The following is an 18,151-nucleotide window of genomic DNA, read 5'->3' as shown; positions in this document are numbered from 1 at the left end:
CCTCCCAGATATCATTCTTTTAGCTATAGTTTTGTATCTTTTAATTTGTTTTTGGGTAGTTGCCTGCCATCATTTGCTAAGCAATAAAACATTTATATGAAATACACTTTAACTGGTAATTCAGTATGTAGTACTTCATATAAACTTCCATAGTGCGTACTATAAAGCTGAAAAATGTTTATATGATTGCTTTGTGAATATGGGGATTTGAAAACATTAACTCTGGTATTCATTTTCAAAGTGCCTTTAGAGGTATAAACATGCATCTCCATACAGCTGAAATGAGTTTGAGAAGTAGTGACTGCAAGATCAAGTAATTAAAGTATTTTTCTAAGACAGTGTTAGCTGTCTTTTTCTCATTATCTAATTACAAAATTTGTCAATATAGTTTAAATAGGAAATACAGCATGTATTCTTTATTTCGATTTTTTTTCCTTCTGTGTGCCTATATGTGTTTCTGCTTTGTGTATTTCATCAAAGTAGTTGAAAAAAAATTGGGTTATGATTATCAAAAGTTTAACACTTAAATTAAAGGTACAGAATCAAAAGAAATCAAGTCTCAACTCTCTGTGTTCTGGAGTACTGTAATATACAATGATCTTCATCAAACGTTCATGTAACATCTTTAACTCTTCACAGTTCATGCCATTTCTTTTCTTAGGTATAGCAGGTATGATGGTAGCATAATTTACTCCTAAAGTTCCCATGACAGCACAGTTTTCAATTCACTGTAACTTTTTTTTTAGTTAATGGGTTTGGTTGAAACTTTTTGTACTGGTCGCTCTTTCAGCCTGAATATTTTTTTCAAAATTTTAACCTAGAATAATCATTCATATTCAAGACACAGATGAAAATACATTTGATTCATGTCAAAATACTCAAGTTAACCTCCCCTTTGAATTGCATCAACAGCCCAAACTTTTGCTAATGGACTGTGAATTTGATGGCAGGACATCTGTCCGAATTTAAGAAAGAATTACACATTGTACAATAGTAACACATATTACTACTTAAGTATGATTACAAGTCTGATGTTAGAGCTTGAATGGTGCAAGTATTTCATTCTCACAAATCTCAGTGAAGTTCCTCACTGTATTGACCAGTCTCTGCTACTTTGAATCAGCTAAAGCTTGAGAAAATGTTTACTTTGTACTCTCAAATCAGTCTCTGTCTGGTTGTTGTGAAAATGAAAAGGGAAATGTATTTTTTTAAATTGGATCATAGAACAATTAACGCTAGAAAGAAGCTAGGGAGGTCTCTAGTCTAATCTCCTGTTGGAAGCATGATGAGCTTTAAAACCAGACCAGGTTGCTCAGGGCTTTATCTGGTTTTGAAAAGTCTAAAATACACAGACTGAATAACCTCTCTGGATGACCACTTCCACTGCTTTACCAACCTAATAATTAAAAGGTTTCCCATAATATCAGATCTGGACCTTTCTTGTTTTGGTTTGTCCTGTACAGGTATGTCCTGTAAAAATACGAGTCAAATGCATGGACTGGGACAAAGAATGTGTTAATACTGGGAAGGATCTGAATAAAACCATGAGTGGGATATATCACCCTATTAGAATTCTCAGGTGGATCACAGAAGTGTCCAAAGGATTGTGGTTTGTTTGCAGTTGCTCCACTTAAGTATTTTGACCTCCAGGCAACAGAAATAAGTTTTGAGTTGGAAGGGAAGCTGGATTTAAAAGAAAAAGGACTATCAAGAACACTTTTCAGGGGATTACATAAAAACCAAAGCAACAGGACAGAAACAAACACATAGTACCTAGAAAGAAGGAGACCTTCATTCAGATGACAAAGGGAATATGGTTAGGAATCTGTATTTGAGAAGATGAAACAACTCTTGGGTTGAAAGAGGTTGCACATTAGGCAAGCACAAACTCACCTTCACCTATCCCTAGGCACTTATTTAAAGCTTATTTAAAACTTACTCCAAAATATTATCACCTTGGCCTCCCTAAATAATCAGTAGACAGATCTTAAGTGGGATAACTTGCATTTGAAAGGTTCTCTTATTGAGTACATAGGAAAACTAAGTTCTTTACATAGGTACCTCAGATAGATGGGTCTGTGCTGTGGAAATTAGAAAGAGGATTTCCTGGAAGCCTAGCTATAAAACTTGAGAAGAATTCAGTTTCTCTCAATGTAATATATATACAATAACATCAGGCCAACCTACACAATCAACTTCAAAACTTACTCTATATTAAGCTTGCCTTAAATATGATGTTTCTATGAGCACACAGCAAGATCAGAAGTGATGAGGACAGATAGATACATCCAGGTCTGTGGAATCCTATCCTTTGCACTCTAACCCAGGTATGTACTTAGAGTATTAAGGGAACAGAAAATTTAATCCTAGATGTACAATACAGGGTACTCAAAGTAAGAGTACTTTTACAATACCTAACCTTTGATTGTTCTCCTTTGTTATTGCAATGTATTCTTTTTATATATTACACACTAAAAACTCTTACATGTTGTGCTAGTTCACACCAAATGCAAATCTGAATATTCTGAATAATGAGAAGAGTGAAAAAATCTACCATTAAGCAGCAAAAGAGTACCTTCATTAAAAATATGAGAGAGATAGAAAAAGAGATCATAAAAATATTAAAGCAATCAGAAAAAATGGTCTGTTTTAAAGAGAGGCAAGAAGATTATTCAGAACCACAATTCTTGATAGAAGCTGTTTTAAGCAAGGTTAACTAATCACAACAGTATTTATGCAAAAAATTCAATAGAGCAATTTATTTGCGAACTGATGAACAGCCTAGAAGAAATGCTACCAAGTATTTTATCTATTTTAGTGGAAAATTCATGCATGTATGTTTTTTCTGAGTTATCAGCACAGAAAAATACAAATTGCATATATTAACAAAGGTGGGGTGGTCAAACTAAGAATGTCAATATTTATTTACCAAGTTACTAAATTACTTCTGCATCTTGGCTTGTTAATCTATAACATATTTTTGGGTGCATCTACAGACATATGCTGCTATGATATTGACCAGCACGTTAGAGTAGAAAACATGTGCATGCAGAGAAATTATGAGAGATAATGAACAAAATGGAAAGCTATAAAGATAATGAATGCTCCCATGTGACTTCCTATGGAACTACTGAAAAAGTAATGTTTTACCTGAAAATTAAAATTCATGGAAAAAATAAAAATGAGGAAATGTCAAGATTTTAACTTTTCCTTCTCCGAAACTTAGACAAGACAGATTTCTAGGAACACAAAATCTATTTCTGTTTTTCACTCATGCACAAGATGAAGAAAAAGTCTTGCTTTCAGTCATACACAACTACTGCAAAAAATGCTACTTCACAAATACAATATATAATAAATGCAGACTTACATCTAAGTCTTGTATTCATTTCAGAATCAAATCAAATTTTATACACAGTATTAGGACTTGAAAAAGAGGAAAGTAATACAGCCAAAAATATCTTGTGAAATTCTGACAGTGAATTAAAAAATCAGATAATTTCTGAACTCAGTATGATTACTGTTCTAAGAAGGCAAAGCTGGAAAGATTTTCTAGTCAGATAACTGGCCTTTCTTTCAAGAATATTGAACATATAAAAAAGAATTTTTATTTTTGTACAAAAATCAAGCAAAGTCCTCTCAGCAAGCCTACAGATGTCAAAGCAGATACTCTACTGCCATCTACCAGTTTTAAAAGGATGCAGTATTAGCACAGAAACCACTTCTAAGCTCCATTTCTCTGAATGAAACAATATATCCCTTCACACAGCTGTTTAAGGAGATATTTCTGGTTTTATAAGACTTTACAGCTCAAACTAAAATATGAAGCTATAGTGTAATTACTTTGGTAAGTACTGTGAAAGTACTAACCCAGTGCAGGGCCACTGTGTTTTTACTGTGTCACAAGAGGGAACAGGTTTCTGTGTGACAGCCCTTCTGCCAGAACTACGTGCTTCCATCCTGTTTCTCACAGCTTTGCTGCTGTTCCCTCACTGCTGAGAACAGAGCCTAAGACTCAGCTGGCACTGAAACTTCTCTGACTTTCAGTCCCTGCCTGTGTCCCTTACCCTCTCTGCAAGAGCAGCACCCATGGATGCTGTTAGGATGAAGGTACTTGTAAGCAAATCATTCCTACTGCATGTGGATCAGTAAGAGACAGGTCTATGCTTGCTCTTTTCTTGCTTCTTCTTCAAGGCCACCTCACAGCTGCACTTTCACTCATTAAGGATCTGAAGTAGGGCTGGATTCTATACAGACACATGCCTCCTCAATCAAATACAAAGTAAATGTGGCAAAGACATTAACCACACCTGTGGTGAACCTCTTTATACAGAGGAGGATCGTGTATCATACACCTTTGACAACAGGAAGATCTTCTGTATAGCAGGGCTTCAGGGAAGGAAGGAAGAAAGTCATCAGCATGCTGTAGATGGACAGCACAAGCCCTAGTTGAACCTTCCTCTAAAGAATAAGTAGGAGTTTTAATTCATAGAGGTCCACAGGATACACATTACCTGGAGACCAGGAAGCTAAAAGGATTGCCAGAAGAGGTGGTTAACCTTAACTAATCACACCCTGACAAAAGTTAAGGAGACTGGAAAATGGCAGCTGTTTTTTTGAAGAGAACCAACTTCTCATATGCAGAGCACCACCAATATATTTTCATATACACAGCACCAGTCCTCTGAGAATTAATAAGGGTATTGGAAGCATTACATTGATTCACTAAATTGTTAAAGAGATGTTTTCTAGCTCTTTTTGTTAGAGCACAGTACTGTGGCTTCCACTCCATTAATGACACAGCACATTTCTTTCATGCATCACCACAGGTGTATTCAAAATATGCCCCATATATCAAAATTCCTTTTAAGTACTCGGAACTCTCAGTTGCAGGGTAATAAATACAGGTTGGCATTACTCATCCATTTCTACTAGAGACTGTTAGTCATGTATTTGTGATGTGGGTTGTAATAAATGTCAGCAATTACATGCTCTGAACAATTGAAAGGTTATATAATTGCTAAATTATTTTAGGAAAATAAATTCATGTTCATCTGGAATCTATAGTAATAACATAAGATTTTCAATAATAATACAAATTGCTTTTCAATAATGAAAATACTTTTCAATAATTATACGCATATTAGTCTATGTGGTATAATTAGAATTACAGAGGAACAGTAAATAAAAAATTCATGCTCTGAGTCCTACTGAGCTGGATTATGAAAGAGAAAATTGTGTCTGTTGACAAACAACCAAGAAGCTACAGCTATCATTACAGCTGCACCTTGAAAAAAAATCACACACCACAGCCCACCTATTCTATATACAGTAGAAATTCTGCAGCCAGATGTATGACTGCAACACTGGGTGGACATACTAACTTTTCTTTATCTTACTTAGGTAATGACAACCATGGATTTTTTGGTGTACAAACTCAAGCATGATCTAGCAATTTGAGAGCTGCCAGTGTCCTCATACACCCTCCCCTACACCTTTTGTCTCTGTTGCTTTCAGAAACAAGGCAAAAAGCATCACTGGAACCATATATCTGATCACAGTTTTAAAAGGACGGAGAGCAGTTTTAATCTAAGTCAAAGGATATGCAAGGAATAGTAGGAAGAGGTAGAGAATCAGCCAATGACTTGCTGAAAAGAAAAGCACATCAGAAACTAAGTAAAAAAAAGACAACCCAATGGTAAAAAGCTGTTTTATTGAAGTCAGTGAGATTGCAATTACATTTAATGAGGCAAAATTTGCTTCATGTTTCCTGACCTTGATTTGTACCTTGTCTGCTTTACTAGATTGCTTTACACTAGTCTTCATTAATAGTTTAATATTAATTTTAGCTTGAGAAATATCCATCACATAATAAAAATTAGTTATAAAAAAGGTAACTTTTTCCCTACAAAATTTCTCATTTTCAAGTACAGACAGAAGAGCAAGAGTATCTATTTTAAATAAATATTGCATTTAGTCACTGCACTAAGGGTCAATTAGATAGTCCTTTTGATTTTTGATGGATTTCATCAAAGAAATTGTTTCTCTTTAACCAATCCCATCTATGATTCAGTATGAGATTTCTGTTCTGGTATTAATTCCTGTGGAGTATTCAATTCGGCAACATGTTTTTGCCTGATTTTTAAACCTGACATTGTTCAGATACCATAATTTCTAAGTCATGCAGATGAAACCTGTGAATATTAATTCCCTCTGACAAGTTTCTGCTAGAACAATCTCTCAAGTTTTCAAATGATTCAGCTGCCATTCATGATGAGTATGAAATGTCATCATATGAATCACAGAATGACAGAATGGTTGGGGTTGGAAGGGACCTCTAGAGATCATCTAGTCCAACACCCCTGCCAAAGAAAGTTCACCCAGAGCAGGCCACACAGCATCACCTCCAGACAGGTTTTCAGTATCTCCAGAAGAAGAGATATTCAACCACATCTTCTCTGGCAGCCTATTTTTATGTCGGTTTTATTCCAGTTTTATGTCACCCTCATATTTAGGAAGTTCTTCCTCAGATGGAAGATCCTGTGATTCAGTTTGTGCCCACTGCCCCCCGTCCTGTCACTGGGCACCACTGAAGACATTCTGGCCCCATCTTCTTGATATCCACCCTTAAGATATCCATAAACACTGATAAAATCCCTCAGTTGTCCCTTCTCCAGGTGAAACAGACCTAACTCTCTCAGCCTTTCCTTGAAGACAGATGCTCCACTCCTCCAGGCATCATAGCCCTCCCTGAAGCCCCTTCCAACTGCTCCTGATCTTTCTTGTCCTGCAGAGCCCAGCCCTGGACACAGCACTCCAGATGTGCCTCACCAGGGCAGAGTAGAGGAGCAGGATCACCTCCCTTGACCTGCTGGCACTGCTCGATGCACCCCAGGGTCCCACTGGCCTTCTGGGCCACAAGGACACTGCTGGCTCAGGGACACCTTGATGTCCACCAGGCCCCCAGGTCCTTCACAGAGCTGCTCTCCAGCAGGTCACCCCCAGTCTGTGCTGGTGCCTGGGGTTGTTCCTCGCCAGGTGCAGGACCCTGCATTTGCCTTTGCTGAACTGCATTAGTTTGCTCTCTGCTCAACTTCCCAGCCTGTCCAGGTCTCACTGAATGTCAGCACAGCCCTCTGGGGTATCAGTCACTCCTCCCACATGAAAATAAGTATGAATACAGGCACAGATCATTCCTAGGCATTTTTAAATACTCCCTGTAGTATAATACTTTGCATTGGAGTTCTGTACAAAAACAAATTTATATTTATAGCAGTAATCTGTTAGATGAGATTTTTACTGAGATTAGGAAAAACCATACAAGCTTTACACTATGTCAAAGAACCGCATCAACAAATTTTTTGTAGTAATTACAGATAACAAAATCTTAAATTAAGAATTACCTTTTAGTCACAGAAGCCCTCTATATACCATTATTTGCAACTCTGCATCTTTACATTTCAAAATATATGTGAAAAAGCTGTATTATTAGTGATGACTTCACCAAAGGAAATTTCTGAGGTGCTGGTTAACAGCCCACATTGCAAATGCAGGTAAAAATTATTACTTTATTTATATATTACTTATATTACTTTATATTTATATGTATGTTGAGGATAGCCATGAAGTAAACTGAAGCCTTAAGATTTGGGACTTAAGGAAATAAGACCCTAGTTTAATGGTCATATGGGAGAGGGCAAATATGATACAGTATAGTAAGCAGAGGGAAAATTTGAGACAGTAGAGTGGACAGCACATTAATTTGAGTTGATTAAAAAATGAGAAATAAAAGACTATTTTTGAATGAGCTTCAGAACAAGTCCCCTCATTGTGTAGAAAGGCCAGTATTTTTAGCAAAATGACTGAGTAAGCAGGGGGTATCTCTGTGGATTGAGAGGTAAAAAAAAAAAAGGAACATATAAGAAGAAAAATCAAGGACAGTGAAAGAACTGCATGGGCAATTCAAGATGAAATTAGAAAAGCCAAAGCCCAGCTAGAGATAAGACCAGAAGGGAACAATTAGGGATGAAATGGGTTTCAACACATATGAAAAAGTTCAAAGAAAACATGGGGCATTGGCCAAATGTAAGAGAACATAAATGAGGCATGGTACATAAAACCATGTATTCTAAGGACTCTGTGCATGGTGTAGGAAGTAAATGAGCAGATAATACTGGGAAATAAACAGCCCATGCAAAGAACATGAACACACTCATCCACTAACAAGGACTTCAGTCCAGCTGTAGGCTGGTGGTGTTCCTGATGCTCAGAAGTTTGGCCAATTCTGTTTAATATCATTATCAATGATCCCAGCAAGGAGATTGAGTGCACTCTCAGCACCCTGGCAGACAGTGGGCAAGTCTCACAAGGTAAGCCTCACAAGCACACTCTCTGCCGTTAATGTGAATAGATAGCCTTGCCTGAGGATGATAGTGGTGGGAACCATTCACTTGCTTTAGCAGTTGAATAAAATAAAAATGGTAATGAACAAATGCAGCTGGAAACATGTTGGTCTTTCACTGCCCTGGAAAATAAAACAAGCAAAAAATATGTCTACTAATTATTAAAATCTCTATTTTATTTTTGAGACAAGCACTATAACTTACATCCTTTAGGATGCTTGAAATTTCACTTCCTCAGCCTGAACTTTTCAATTTGAAATTGAATACTTAGATATGAAATGCAAGTGTAACAACTATATTTACATTTTTACAACACTCAATGCGGATATGGCAAAAACAACTATTTTCCTGTTCTAATAAAAATCTAATTTTTCAAGCAGTCCAGTTTTCAGAAGAAAAGAAACCCTCCTGTATTCTGAGTGAGCAACACTTCTTAGTTAAAGGTATTTTCTTTAATCTCTTAAACGCTCATTAAAATGTTCATTATACGAGTATTAGAAATGCTGCTGACATTATTACAAAGCTTGACTCAAAGGTCAATGGAAAGAAATAGGTAATTCCAAAAGGTGATTCACTCCTTTATTTTAGATGCCTATCTAAGACTGGCACAAATTATTCCCTGTAGCTGCTTGTCTTTCCTTAGCAACAAAAAATGAAATGGATGACTAGCTAAGAAGAGGTGGATAATATTCATATCATTGAAGGTAGTTGAGAGGTATTACACTGGGGTTTGTTTTAATTTCAATTGGTCTTGAATTTGGCTTATCATATTTTTCTATCACAGTACCTAAATACTTAAAAGAAAAACAAACTCATAAGAAATTATTCCAATATCAGTCAGGGGAACCTGAAGATGCTTGAATCAATAAATACATCTCAAATCTTTTCCAGCAGGATTTAAACAAAATATCCTCCAAGAGCTGAACTAGAAATCTAACAAAACCTCTCTGTGTATTTCAAAGATAAACTCTAATTCCATGACATCTGTTTTTAAAATACCATTGACTTGTGGGAAATGTTAGAATAATAACTAAATAAAATATCTGGTGTTAACACAGGAGGTATTTTAAGAAATATTAAAACACTAACTGAAGATAGTATCAGTGAATGAAACAGGATTTCACACATCTACATAATTCACTCCATGGCAGGTATGAATTCAGTACCTTGGAGCTGGACTGTAATACACAGGGAGCCTAGATAACAATTAGATTAGGTACATAGCTCTGAGAAAAAAAAGCTTTGTTAGATGACTATCACCCTTAGAAAATACTTTTTCTATTATATTAGTTTTGCTGCCAATGTGTAGTGACTAGCCAAAAAAATATGTCTGTTCTGGTAATCAAAAGGGGAATTTTGTGACTTCCAAGCAAGAAGGAAAATTTAAAAAATAAAATCTGAGAAAAATAAATTACCTTATATCCTCTTCCTTGTCACAGAAAATAAGATAGACAGATTTGGTTTCTATTTAAGACTATAAAGTTAGTATGAAAAAGGTTCTTAAAGCAAGTAATTTTGTTGCAAAATCTGAACCACTTAAACTGCAGAGTATCACTGGTCTCATTGAAAAGCAAATAAAATTACAAAGGACAAAATAAAGGAGGAGAAATACTTCAGCAAGTTCAGCTGAAGTGAACTGGAATCCAGTTAATATTTAGGTTATAAGTATTCAGACCTCAAAAATTTTTAATTCGTATATAAAATCTACAAAAAAAAATTTTTTTGGTAGCATTTCTTTGAAAATTTGGTGAGAAGCCACAGTCTGTGGAGTCCTCAGCAATGAGTCCCAAAGGATTATTTGACATCTCTGACATCCTTAAGCATTTTGAAGGTGTATTGGGTTGACCTTGGCTAGCCACCAGGTGCCCACCAGAGCTGTTCTATCACTCCCCTTCCCAGCTGGACAGGGAAAAGAAAGTGTAAGGAAAGGTTCATGGGTCGAGCCAAGGACAGGGAGAGATCACTCACAGGTTACCATCAAGAGCAAAACAGACTTGAATTGTGGAAATTAATTTAATTTATTGCTAAACAAATCAGATTAGGATAATGAGAAAATAATAATCTTCAAATGCCTTCTCACCATCCCTCATTTCTTCCTGGGCTCAACTTCATTCCTGAAATCTCTACTCCTCCAATCTGAGTAGTGCAGAGCAACAGAGAATGGGGGCTGTGGTCAGTTCATCACACATTGTCTCTGTCTCCTCACTCTTTCCCTGCTCCAGCATGGGAAAGAGTGAGAAAGTACTCCATTAACTTTAAAAAGCAAGTTCAATTAGGCATGCACAATTAACCTCAGGAAGTCACAAAAAGCTACTGAAAATCTATAGATTTGCCTTCCACTTGTGCCATCACTGGGATGGTGGACATTAAAGAATCAAGATGCTGTGCAAGTACAGACTGTAACTATCCTTTATCTTTGCACAATAATGTGAGAGAGTACTCATTCATTTATGAGTACAAAACAACCTAATCTTCAACCCTACTGAGACTTAACCTGTCTCATATGATACTCTCTGTGAAGCATTATAATGTGTAAGAGAATGCTGAATTCCTGAGGCAAGATATTATTAGAATTATTAAACATTGTACTGTATACAGAAACTAGCAATGAGCAAACCACGTGCTAGCTGTATTCATTATCACTGGCAGTCATATCTGAAGAATCTTGTGCGACTTGCCAGGTACTGATTGTCTTTTTTCTCAAAATAATTTACTGCATTATTGAAGAATGTTTAGATTATCCAGATGAGTGATCATATATAGCTACTACTTACAGGCTGCAGTCATTTGCATTTGGCAGGATTAGCTGGGATCAGTCAGCACATGCTACACTCTCTAGAGTGCCTGCAGTGAATATGTTTGCTGTGCAAAGAAAGGAGGCAAAGCAATGCCTCTGCATTTTCATTTCATTCTCCTAGGGAGCTTACTGGCATTAAGTCATATTAGTTGCAGGTATGGTAAATCCTGCACAGAACAGGATAGTTCTTATTGCTTTTCCAAGGTTTAAAAATACATATGCAGGTCTGTCTGTTTCAATCTGTCAAAATTCCATTTATCACATAGGATAACTTTTACTTTGATGATGACACTTATGTATAGTTCTATTACAATTACAATGAAGGATGGGATTTATTGATAAGAATTCATAAAAGCACAGAACTAAGAGTAAGAGATGAGTGGGCACCAAAAGCCCACTTTGCAAGAAGGTACCTGGAGAGATATCTAAATTGCAGACACTTCTCACTGCACAGGAAGCCTAAAGCAAAGCTCCACGTATTTTGATTGTTCTAATCACTGGTTATAACTTAGACTGGAAGCTGGACCACCTGAATGTAGGCCAATATGCAGGCAAAATACAGTGCTCCTCAGATCAGGAGGAAGGAGCATGACTGTAACTAAGTGGTGATGACTGTTGCTGAGTATGAGGAAACTGAACTGCAGTACTGAAACTCTCTACTGGTGTACAACAGGTAGGATGAGGTACACTGACTCCCACAGCTGCACTGGCAAGGGAGATTTATTCTATTTTAATGCCCTGTCTGTAAAGAGAACATAGCAAGAGATGTGAGATTATTCATGACTGTATTCAACATAAGAGATGTGTCAAGGCTTATTCGAACATCAGGTGAGACAGAAACAAAGAGATACAGTGAACTCTAGAAATACAGACTCTAAGACTTTACTAATCTTCATCTACTTACAGCAACTAAGCACATAATTCAGAAAAAAACACTCAGTCATGCTTCTAAGAAGATCATGTCTTTTTAAATAAAATTTGTTTACCTCTGTGAATTCAGTATTAATTCTCTCTGAATTACACTCCAGAATACTGCAAGACATAATTTCTAGTAAATCAATTAGTAATTGTCAGTGCAAAAATAATACTGGTAGCAATATTCAACTTTTAAACTAGGAAAGTTCTCTGCTGATAAAAAGCTGTGAATGTAGTAACACAACACTTGCAAAATTTTGGAAAAAATACCCTTTCTTTCTATAAATGTTTTGGATTTGCCCAAACACTGGTAATGCACAGGTTACAGAAGAGATGTCTGCATGACTTCAAAATGCTGCACTGTGCTGCAGCCTATTTCTACTAAAGTGTGTTGCTGCAGCAACACAAGCTATCGCTTCTAGGCATGAAAAATTAATAATATTCATAGAAAGTCTTGAGAATCAGTGAAGTAGTGGACATGGTACTACATTTCACCTTCCTAATGCTAGAGACATGGCAGCTGAGCTACTATCAACTGATTTCTGACTATCCTTGTTCAATACCTTTAGCATGGTAATGGATTTCTGAGAAACACTCCTGCTAGAAAACAACCACTGAATTTCCAGTTGTGAACCATGGGATCACCTATGGATCTAAAACAGCTGCCAAACTGTCAGAAATGGAAAGGGAATAGGATTCACGGTGAGGAAGAAGCACAGTTTAAGGAAAAATGTTACATTTCCGTTACTTAAATTGCCTAAGACTTAAAGAAATACTGCAAAATACTATCAGAAGGATGAGAAAATATCTCATATGACAAAAAAAAAATCATCTCATAGAACTGAACCTAGAGCAGTCACAAATTTTCAAGATTACAACCCATAGTTTATAGCTTATAACCAATGCCATGGCAGACCAGTTCAGCAGAATGTGAGTTTACATGTAAATGCACTCATTATCTATTTCCCTTCACACGGGAACTTGTGAGTCTATTCTGATTTTCAAATATTAGCATTTTTAACAACTGCAGATTTTAACAAGTTATGCAAGCACAGCTGCAATAATAAAAATAATCAGCAGTCTACAGTGAATCTGAGAGAAACAAAAGCATCTAAATGGATGTTTATGTAAATGATTTTAAGACAAAATCAATGAGAGATATGTTTAATCTTGGAGCATGTATTAGCTTTGTATTAGACAAGTTCTTCAGTTCATCCTACTACCTTATGCACCTTCATCCTACTGATTTGTCCTTACATACCTTTATGTTTGCGTGTTCTAAAGAAACCACAAATAGTTTGACAATACAGCTATGGATTGAAGTGAGCAGAAATATTTAAACAAATCTATCAGTACTATATTTGCTTGGCAACAAATGCAATACTCAAAGGCTTTTCTTTTTTTTCAGTAGATCAGAGGTCTTACACCAATAGGACATTTCTGCTTGGAGCCCTTTTTAAATGACTTAGCAAACAATTAGATACTTTTTTTGAAATCTGCAATTCTTAGTCTTGAATTCATAGAAATTTCCAGTTATAGGGAACTTCCAACTGATTTTGCTAAGAATGGTTGGACCAGATAATCATTGAATTTTCTTCCAACTATGATTCTACAATTTAAATTTTTCCCCTCTGTAGTTTGTCTGTCCATAAGACATCACACCAGGGCTGGGCAGAAAATTAGAGAGAGCCTCAATATACAAACCAATTCACTTCACAGCCCTGATTTAAGAATCTCAAATCCATCAACTTTCACATTATCTGACACAACTAATTTACCAGTCAAATAAACCATGCTAATGAGTATTTAAAAGATCTGTACTGTTTAACTGCACCTATACAGTAATTGCATGCTCTCATCCAGACCTCACTTAAAAAATCATATTTCTAATTGGAATGGAATTTTTTGATTAATTGGAAGAACTCTGGAACTTCTGGAAAAATCCTTCAGAATTTTTTTTTTCAGCAAAAGCATAAAATCTTACCCATATTCCATGTGCAAAACTATTGTAGCACTTTTCAATGTGAACTGAATTATACTACTGGAAACTTTCTCAATAATTATCTGTTTATTTAAGTTCTAAATGAATACTCTTGTAACTAAAGATTAAATGTTACTATATTAAAATATTCTACAGAAAAAAGTCATAATATTAAAAAATACACCAATTTACTCTGAATTTCTTATGGAAACAGCATTTATGAACAGGTGGTTGGGTTCTTCATCTTATAATGGCTGCAGAAAAGATTAAGAGGTCAATGAAAAAATGCTGACTTTACCTGGGAACTGATGATACGCTGTGATGAACGAGCAATATTAGCTGGCAGGCCAAAGAAGTCAGGTTTATCATCTTCTGGGAGGCTTTCGATAATGTGACGATAATCCTGCATAAGAAGAAAAGAATAGACAGGACAGAGGGAAGTTTTTATTCCACTCATGAAAATTAACAGCTTATGCTGAAAAGAATTTCATTAAGTGCAGAGCACAACACAAATAAAATAAGTATATAAGACATGATATATTATGGTAATCTTATAGATTTCTTCATTTTATTTATCAGAACCAATCTTCCTCTATATAACATTTCCACTCTAAAAGACCAAAAAGCAATTCTGGTTACAGTGATGCTATCAAATGAAAACAAAAATATGCCAAGGCTGTTCCTGAAAAGTAGGTACAATATTTCTATAGAAAACTTAAAGGTACGATTAATGACAACACAGAAAAAAAAACCGCTATGGCATTTGGAATTCTAATAAGAGTATAATAAATATTTATAAAATTAAGAGCATTCACTTCTATTTAAATCTACCAAAATATTCACTCAAAGAAAGTGAAATAGTTTAGATAAAAATAGATTTGCATAATCATTGGAGATGCAGAATAGCATCGATAGTGGTTACAGTGTAATAGTCACTAGTGATGCTCTCTTGCACAAAGCAGACAGAGCCTTGCAGACTAAGGCAGACTAATGGACATCTTTATTGTGATTTAAAGGCAAAAAAATATGTTATAGAATCATAGGTTAGAAGAAAGGTCAGTGTTTACAATCTGAAAGTCTGGCTATACCCTGTTGCTTATGTGCCACGTGCATTATGTCTGCTTGCAGGAGCACATGCTGGATATGCACAATTCACTTTAACATGAATCTCACTTCAGAGGTATCAACAGTAGCAGAACTCTACACCAAACACTGAGGAAATACTACTTGAAGACACAGAACCATAAACTGTTACATACATAATCATATAAGATATCGAGAGACATTAAATGCTGTGCAGGCTAGAAACAAAGATAATCTACTTGACCATATTATCTACAAGAACAGAGAACAAACTAGTTTGTTTATCCCTTCAGGGTTTTTATGATATTAACTCAGACCATCTATAGAAAATAAAAAATAATGGTCATACTAAAGTAATAAAAAACCCAAACCAAACCTGAGCAGTCAGAATCCAGGTAATGAATGCCAAATCACAGCAATTTACTTTAACTGAGATAATACTATTTATATCTGTTCATATTAGAGGTCTAGGCTGGATTCCTCCATTAGAACGCAAGTGAATCTTAATCACAGTAACAAAAATAATTACATTGTGAAAGGACAGGAGGACACCAGCTGATTAGACTGTTGAATTCCCTCTCTTTAACACTAGAGAAATACTGAAGGAGAATCAGAATCCATATTTATCACCAAATAAAATGTCATATACCTTCCATGGCCTGTCAACAGATTGTTAGGATGTTGATGTATTTTGGAAACAAGAAGGTATATTCAGATATATTCAGGTATACTTTTCTGTTTCATCCAGAAGTTGTAGGAATATCTAGCAGTTTTTAAAAAATCAATGTTATGTTAATATAGTAATTATATAAAAACATAATTATATTTTTGTTATAAATTAACCCAATTTCTTTTACACAACTCTTCATAGTTAAGAGTACTCTGCACCACAGTTCAATCAGATACCATAAAACAGAAGAGGAAACTGACAGAGTTAATGCTCCACACAAAAGAGATACTTTTCTGAAGAAACAGAGGTATCCTTTGGATTGTAACTTGGGTTTTCTTTGTGGAAATATTTCAAAAATAATTCTTGAAAATGAATTACTGTTTAGGTGATAGAAGATGTGTACCTACCAAAATGCTGCAGGAGTTTGGTAAAGAGATGGAACATGGGAAAGAACTCATCTTCTTGCCTCTGGCATTTAAACTGCCAATGATTCGTGAATTGAAAAGCTGCTCCAAGTAGGACCGAAGAACTCTCATATCAAAGTAATTATCTACACGACCCCCATAAATTGCATTTTCAAACAAGCCATGAACAAATTCCCACTGAAAATCTTTGGAACCTATGAATTAATTAATTAGTATTAGTTTTGTATCACTGAATAGCATTGCATTGTAAACATTTCTTCTTGTCACCACAGTTCTTCAGGGTAATAAGAACAGATGAACACATCAAATAATTAAATTTTAATTGTTCTTCTATATGGCCAAATAGTAAAAGCTGCAGGAACTTGAAAGAGTTTGTAAATATTTGGCATTGAAAAAATGAACACTTAGTGTGTTGCAAATAAATTATTAGAAATTTTGCTTTCTAAAAGACTTGAAGTGCTTTTTGAACTAATTGGTTAACTGCATTTCAGAAATTATGCTATTAAAATTTTAATTTTGTGCTCCTTTGTCATAAATAAAATTTTATACACTATTTTCTACCACAGTACCATCTGATCTCATAAAATAAACTGACTGATTAAACCAAAAGCAGATCATGTTCCAAATAGGCAAGATTACTGGAAATGTCATCTTTCAAACACAAAGAGGTCCAGGATAGATACTTTGCAAATCATTATGAATCTCACAACATAGCAAATAAATTTAAACACGTTAATAACAATTTCCTGGTCAGGTTGATGTTGCATTAGGTTACTCTGACCCAAATATCTCCCACAAGTTCAAAATAACTGATTTTTCCTCCATTCTATCATTTTTGCTCAAAATAACTACATGGTACAATGATCTACTTATATCCTACAGCTGTCATGTGCAGGTGAAAGCTTGATCAGAACAGGACTCCCTAAAGTCCCTTGAAAGGGGGAAGTGGCAATTATTGTAAGTGGGGGTTTACTGGTGGTAACTGTTGTTTCCTAATGCTTCAATCATTCCCTTACAAGAAAAGATATTTTCACAGTCATAATTAATGATTATCATTGACAGTTAATGATTCAATCTCTGTACCTCCCTAAGTGGTTCAAGTCTGCACAACTAAAGTCTGATTTAAGTAGTACTAACCATCCACAAATCCCACATAAGTCAACAATCATAAATTATCTCTACATGTCAGTTCCTAACTTTACTTTGGAATTGTACAAAATGCAGGAGTTAAAAAAGATTACCTTATTAACTAATATTAGAAATTCCTATACTAGTTAACAGAACAATGAAGTGGGATCTATCTGATACTGAGTTTCAATATGAAGAATTCTTTCATATTCAATTCACAGTCAATTCATTTATTCAATATTTAGGGGAACTCACACTGAGAAGGAATGGACACACAAGATTTCATCTTACAGGCAGCCCTGTATTTCCCATTACTTCCTCTGGACTCAAGAAGCTGAGCACAAACTCCCTGGGCACCAAGAATTATTGGTTTGCCCAATCACCCAAAAATGGATTTATGATTCACTCTGTTTTACTACTTTTGCTTACTGATGATGAGCTCTACAGCATCTCCACTTTTATATGAGTGTTATAGAAAGATAAAGCTCTTCATGCAACATCCCTACTAATGGGACTTTCCTTAAGAAGTGACTTACCCTCAAAGAGTCCATCAATAATGTCAAAACCAGCACGGAGATCAGACAAAGAAAATTCATAAAACTTGGTCCAACCCTATCATGAAAAGAAATCCAAACTATTTAAATAGCGATCATTAATCACAGATGATAATGAAAATACCACTATCATGTGGTTACTGAATGTTGTATAATACTTTAGCAAAAAAGAAACAACCTGTGTCCTTTAAACTGA

At 35.5% G+C, this 18,151-nt stretch overlaps 1 protein-coding gene across 1 annotated transcript in view; it reads right to left on the bottom strand.

Annotated features, from left to right (window-relative positions):
- DYNC2H1 (dynein cytoplasmic 2 heavy chain 1) overlaps positions 1 to 18,151 on the bottom strand; it is a 144,498-nt gene that overhangs the window by 36,878 nt on the left and 89,469 nt on the right. The window contains exons 80-82 of the mRNA XM_018908438.3: positions 17,938 to 18,013; positions 16,256 to 16,467; positions 14,394 to 14,498 (exon numbers count right to left, since the gene is read on the bottom strand). Of these exons, the coding sequence (XP_018763983.3) occupies positions 14,394 to 14,498; positions 16,256 to 16,467; positions 17,938 to 18,013 (393 nt within the window). The remainder of the gene's footprint in view (positions 1 to 14,393; positions 14,499 to 16,255; positions 16,468 to 17,937; positions 18,014 to 18,151) is intronic.

This window comes from Serinus canaria, chromosome 1 (assembly GCF_022539315.1).
Source record: "Serinus canaria isolate serCan28SL12 chromosome 1, serCan2020, whole genome shotgun sequence".
NCBI classification, from domain to species: domain Eukaryota; kingdom Metazoa; phylum Chordata; class Aves; order Passeriformes; family Fringillidae; genus Serinus; species Serinus canaria.
Note: the sequence above shows the minus strand (reverse complement) of the source record. Positions and strands in the feature narration are given on the sequence as shown.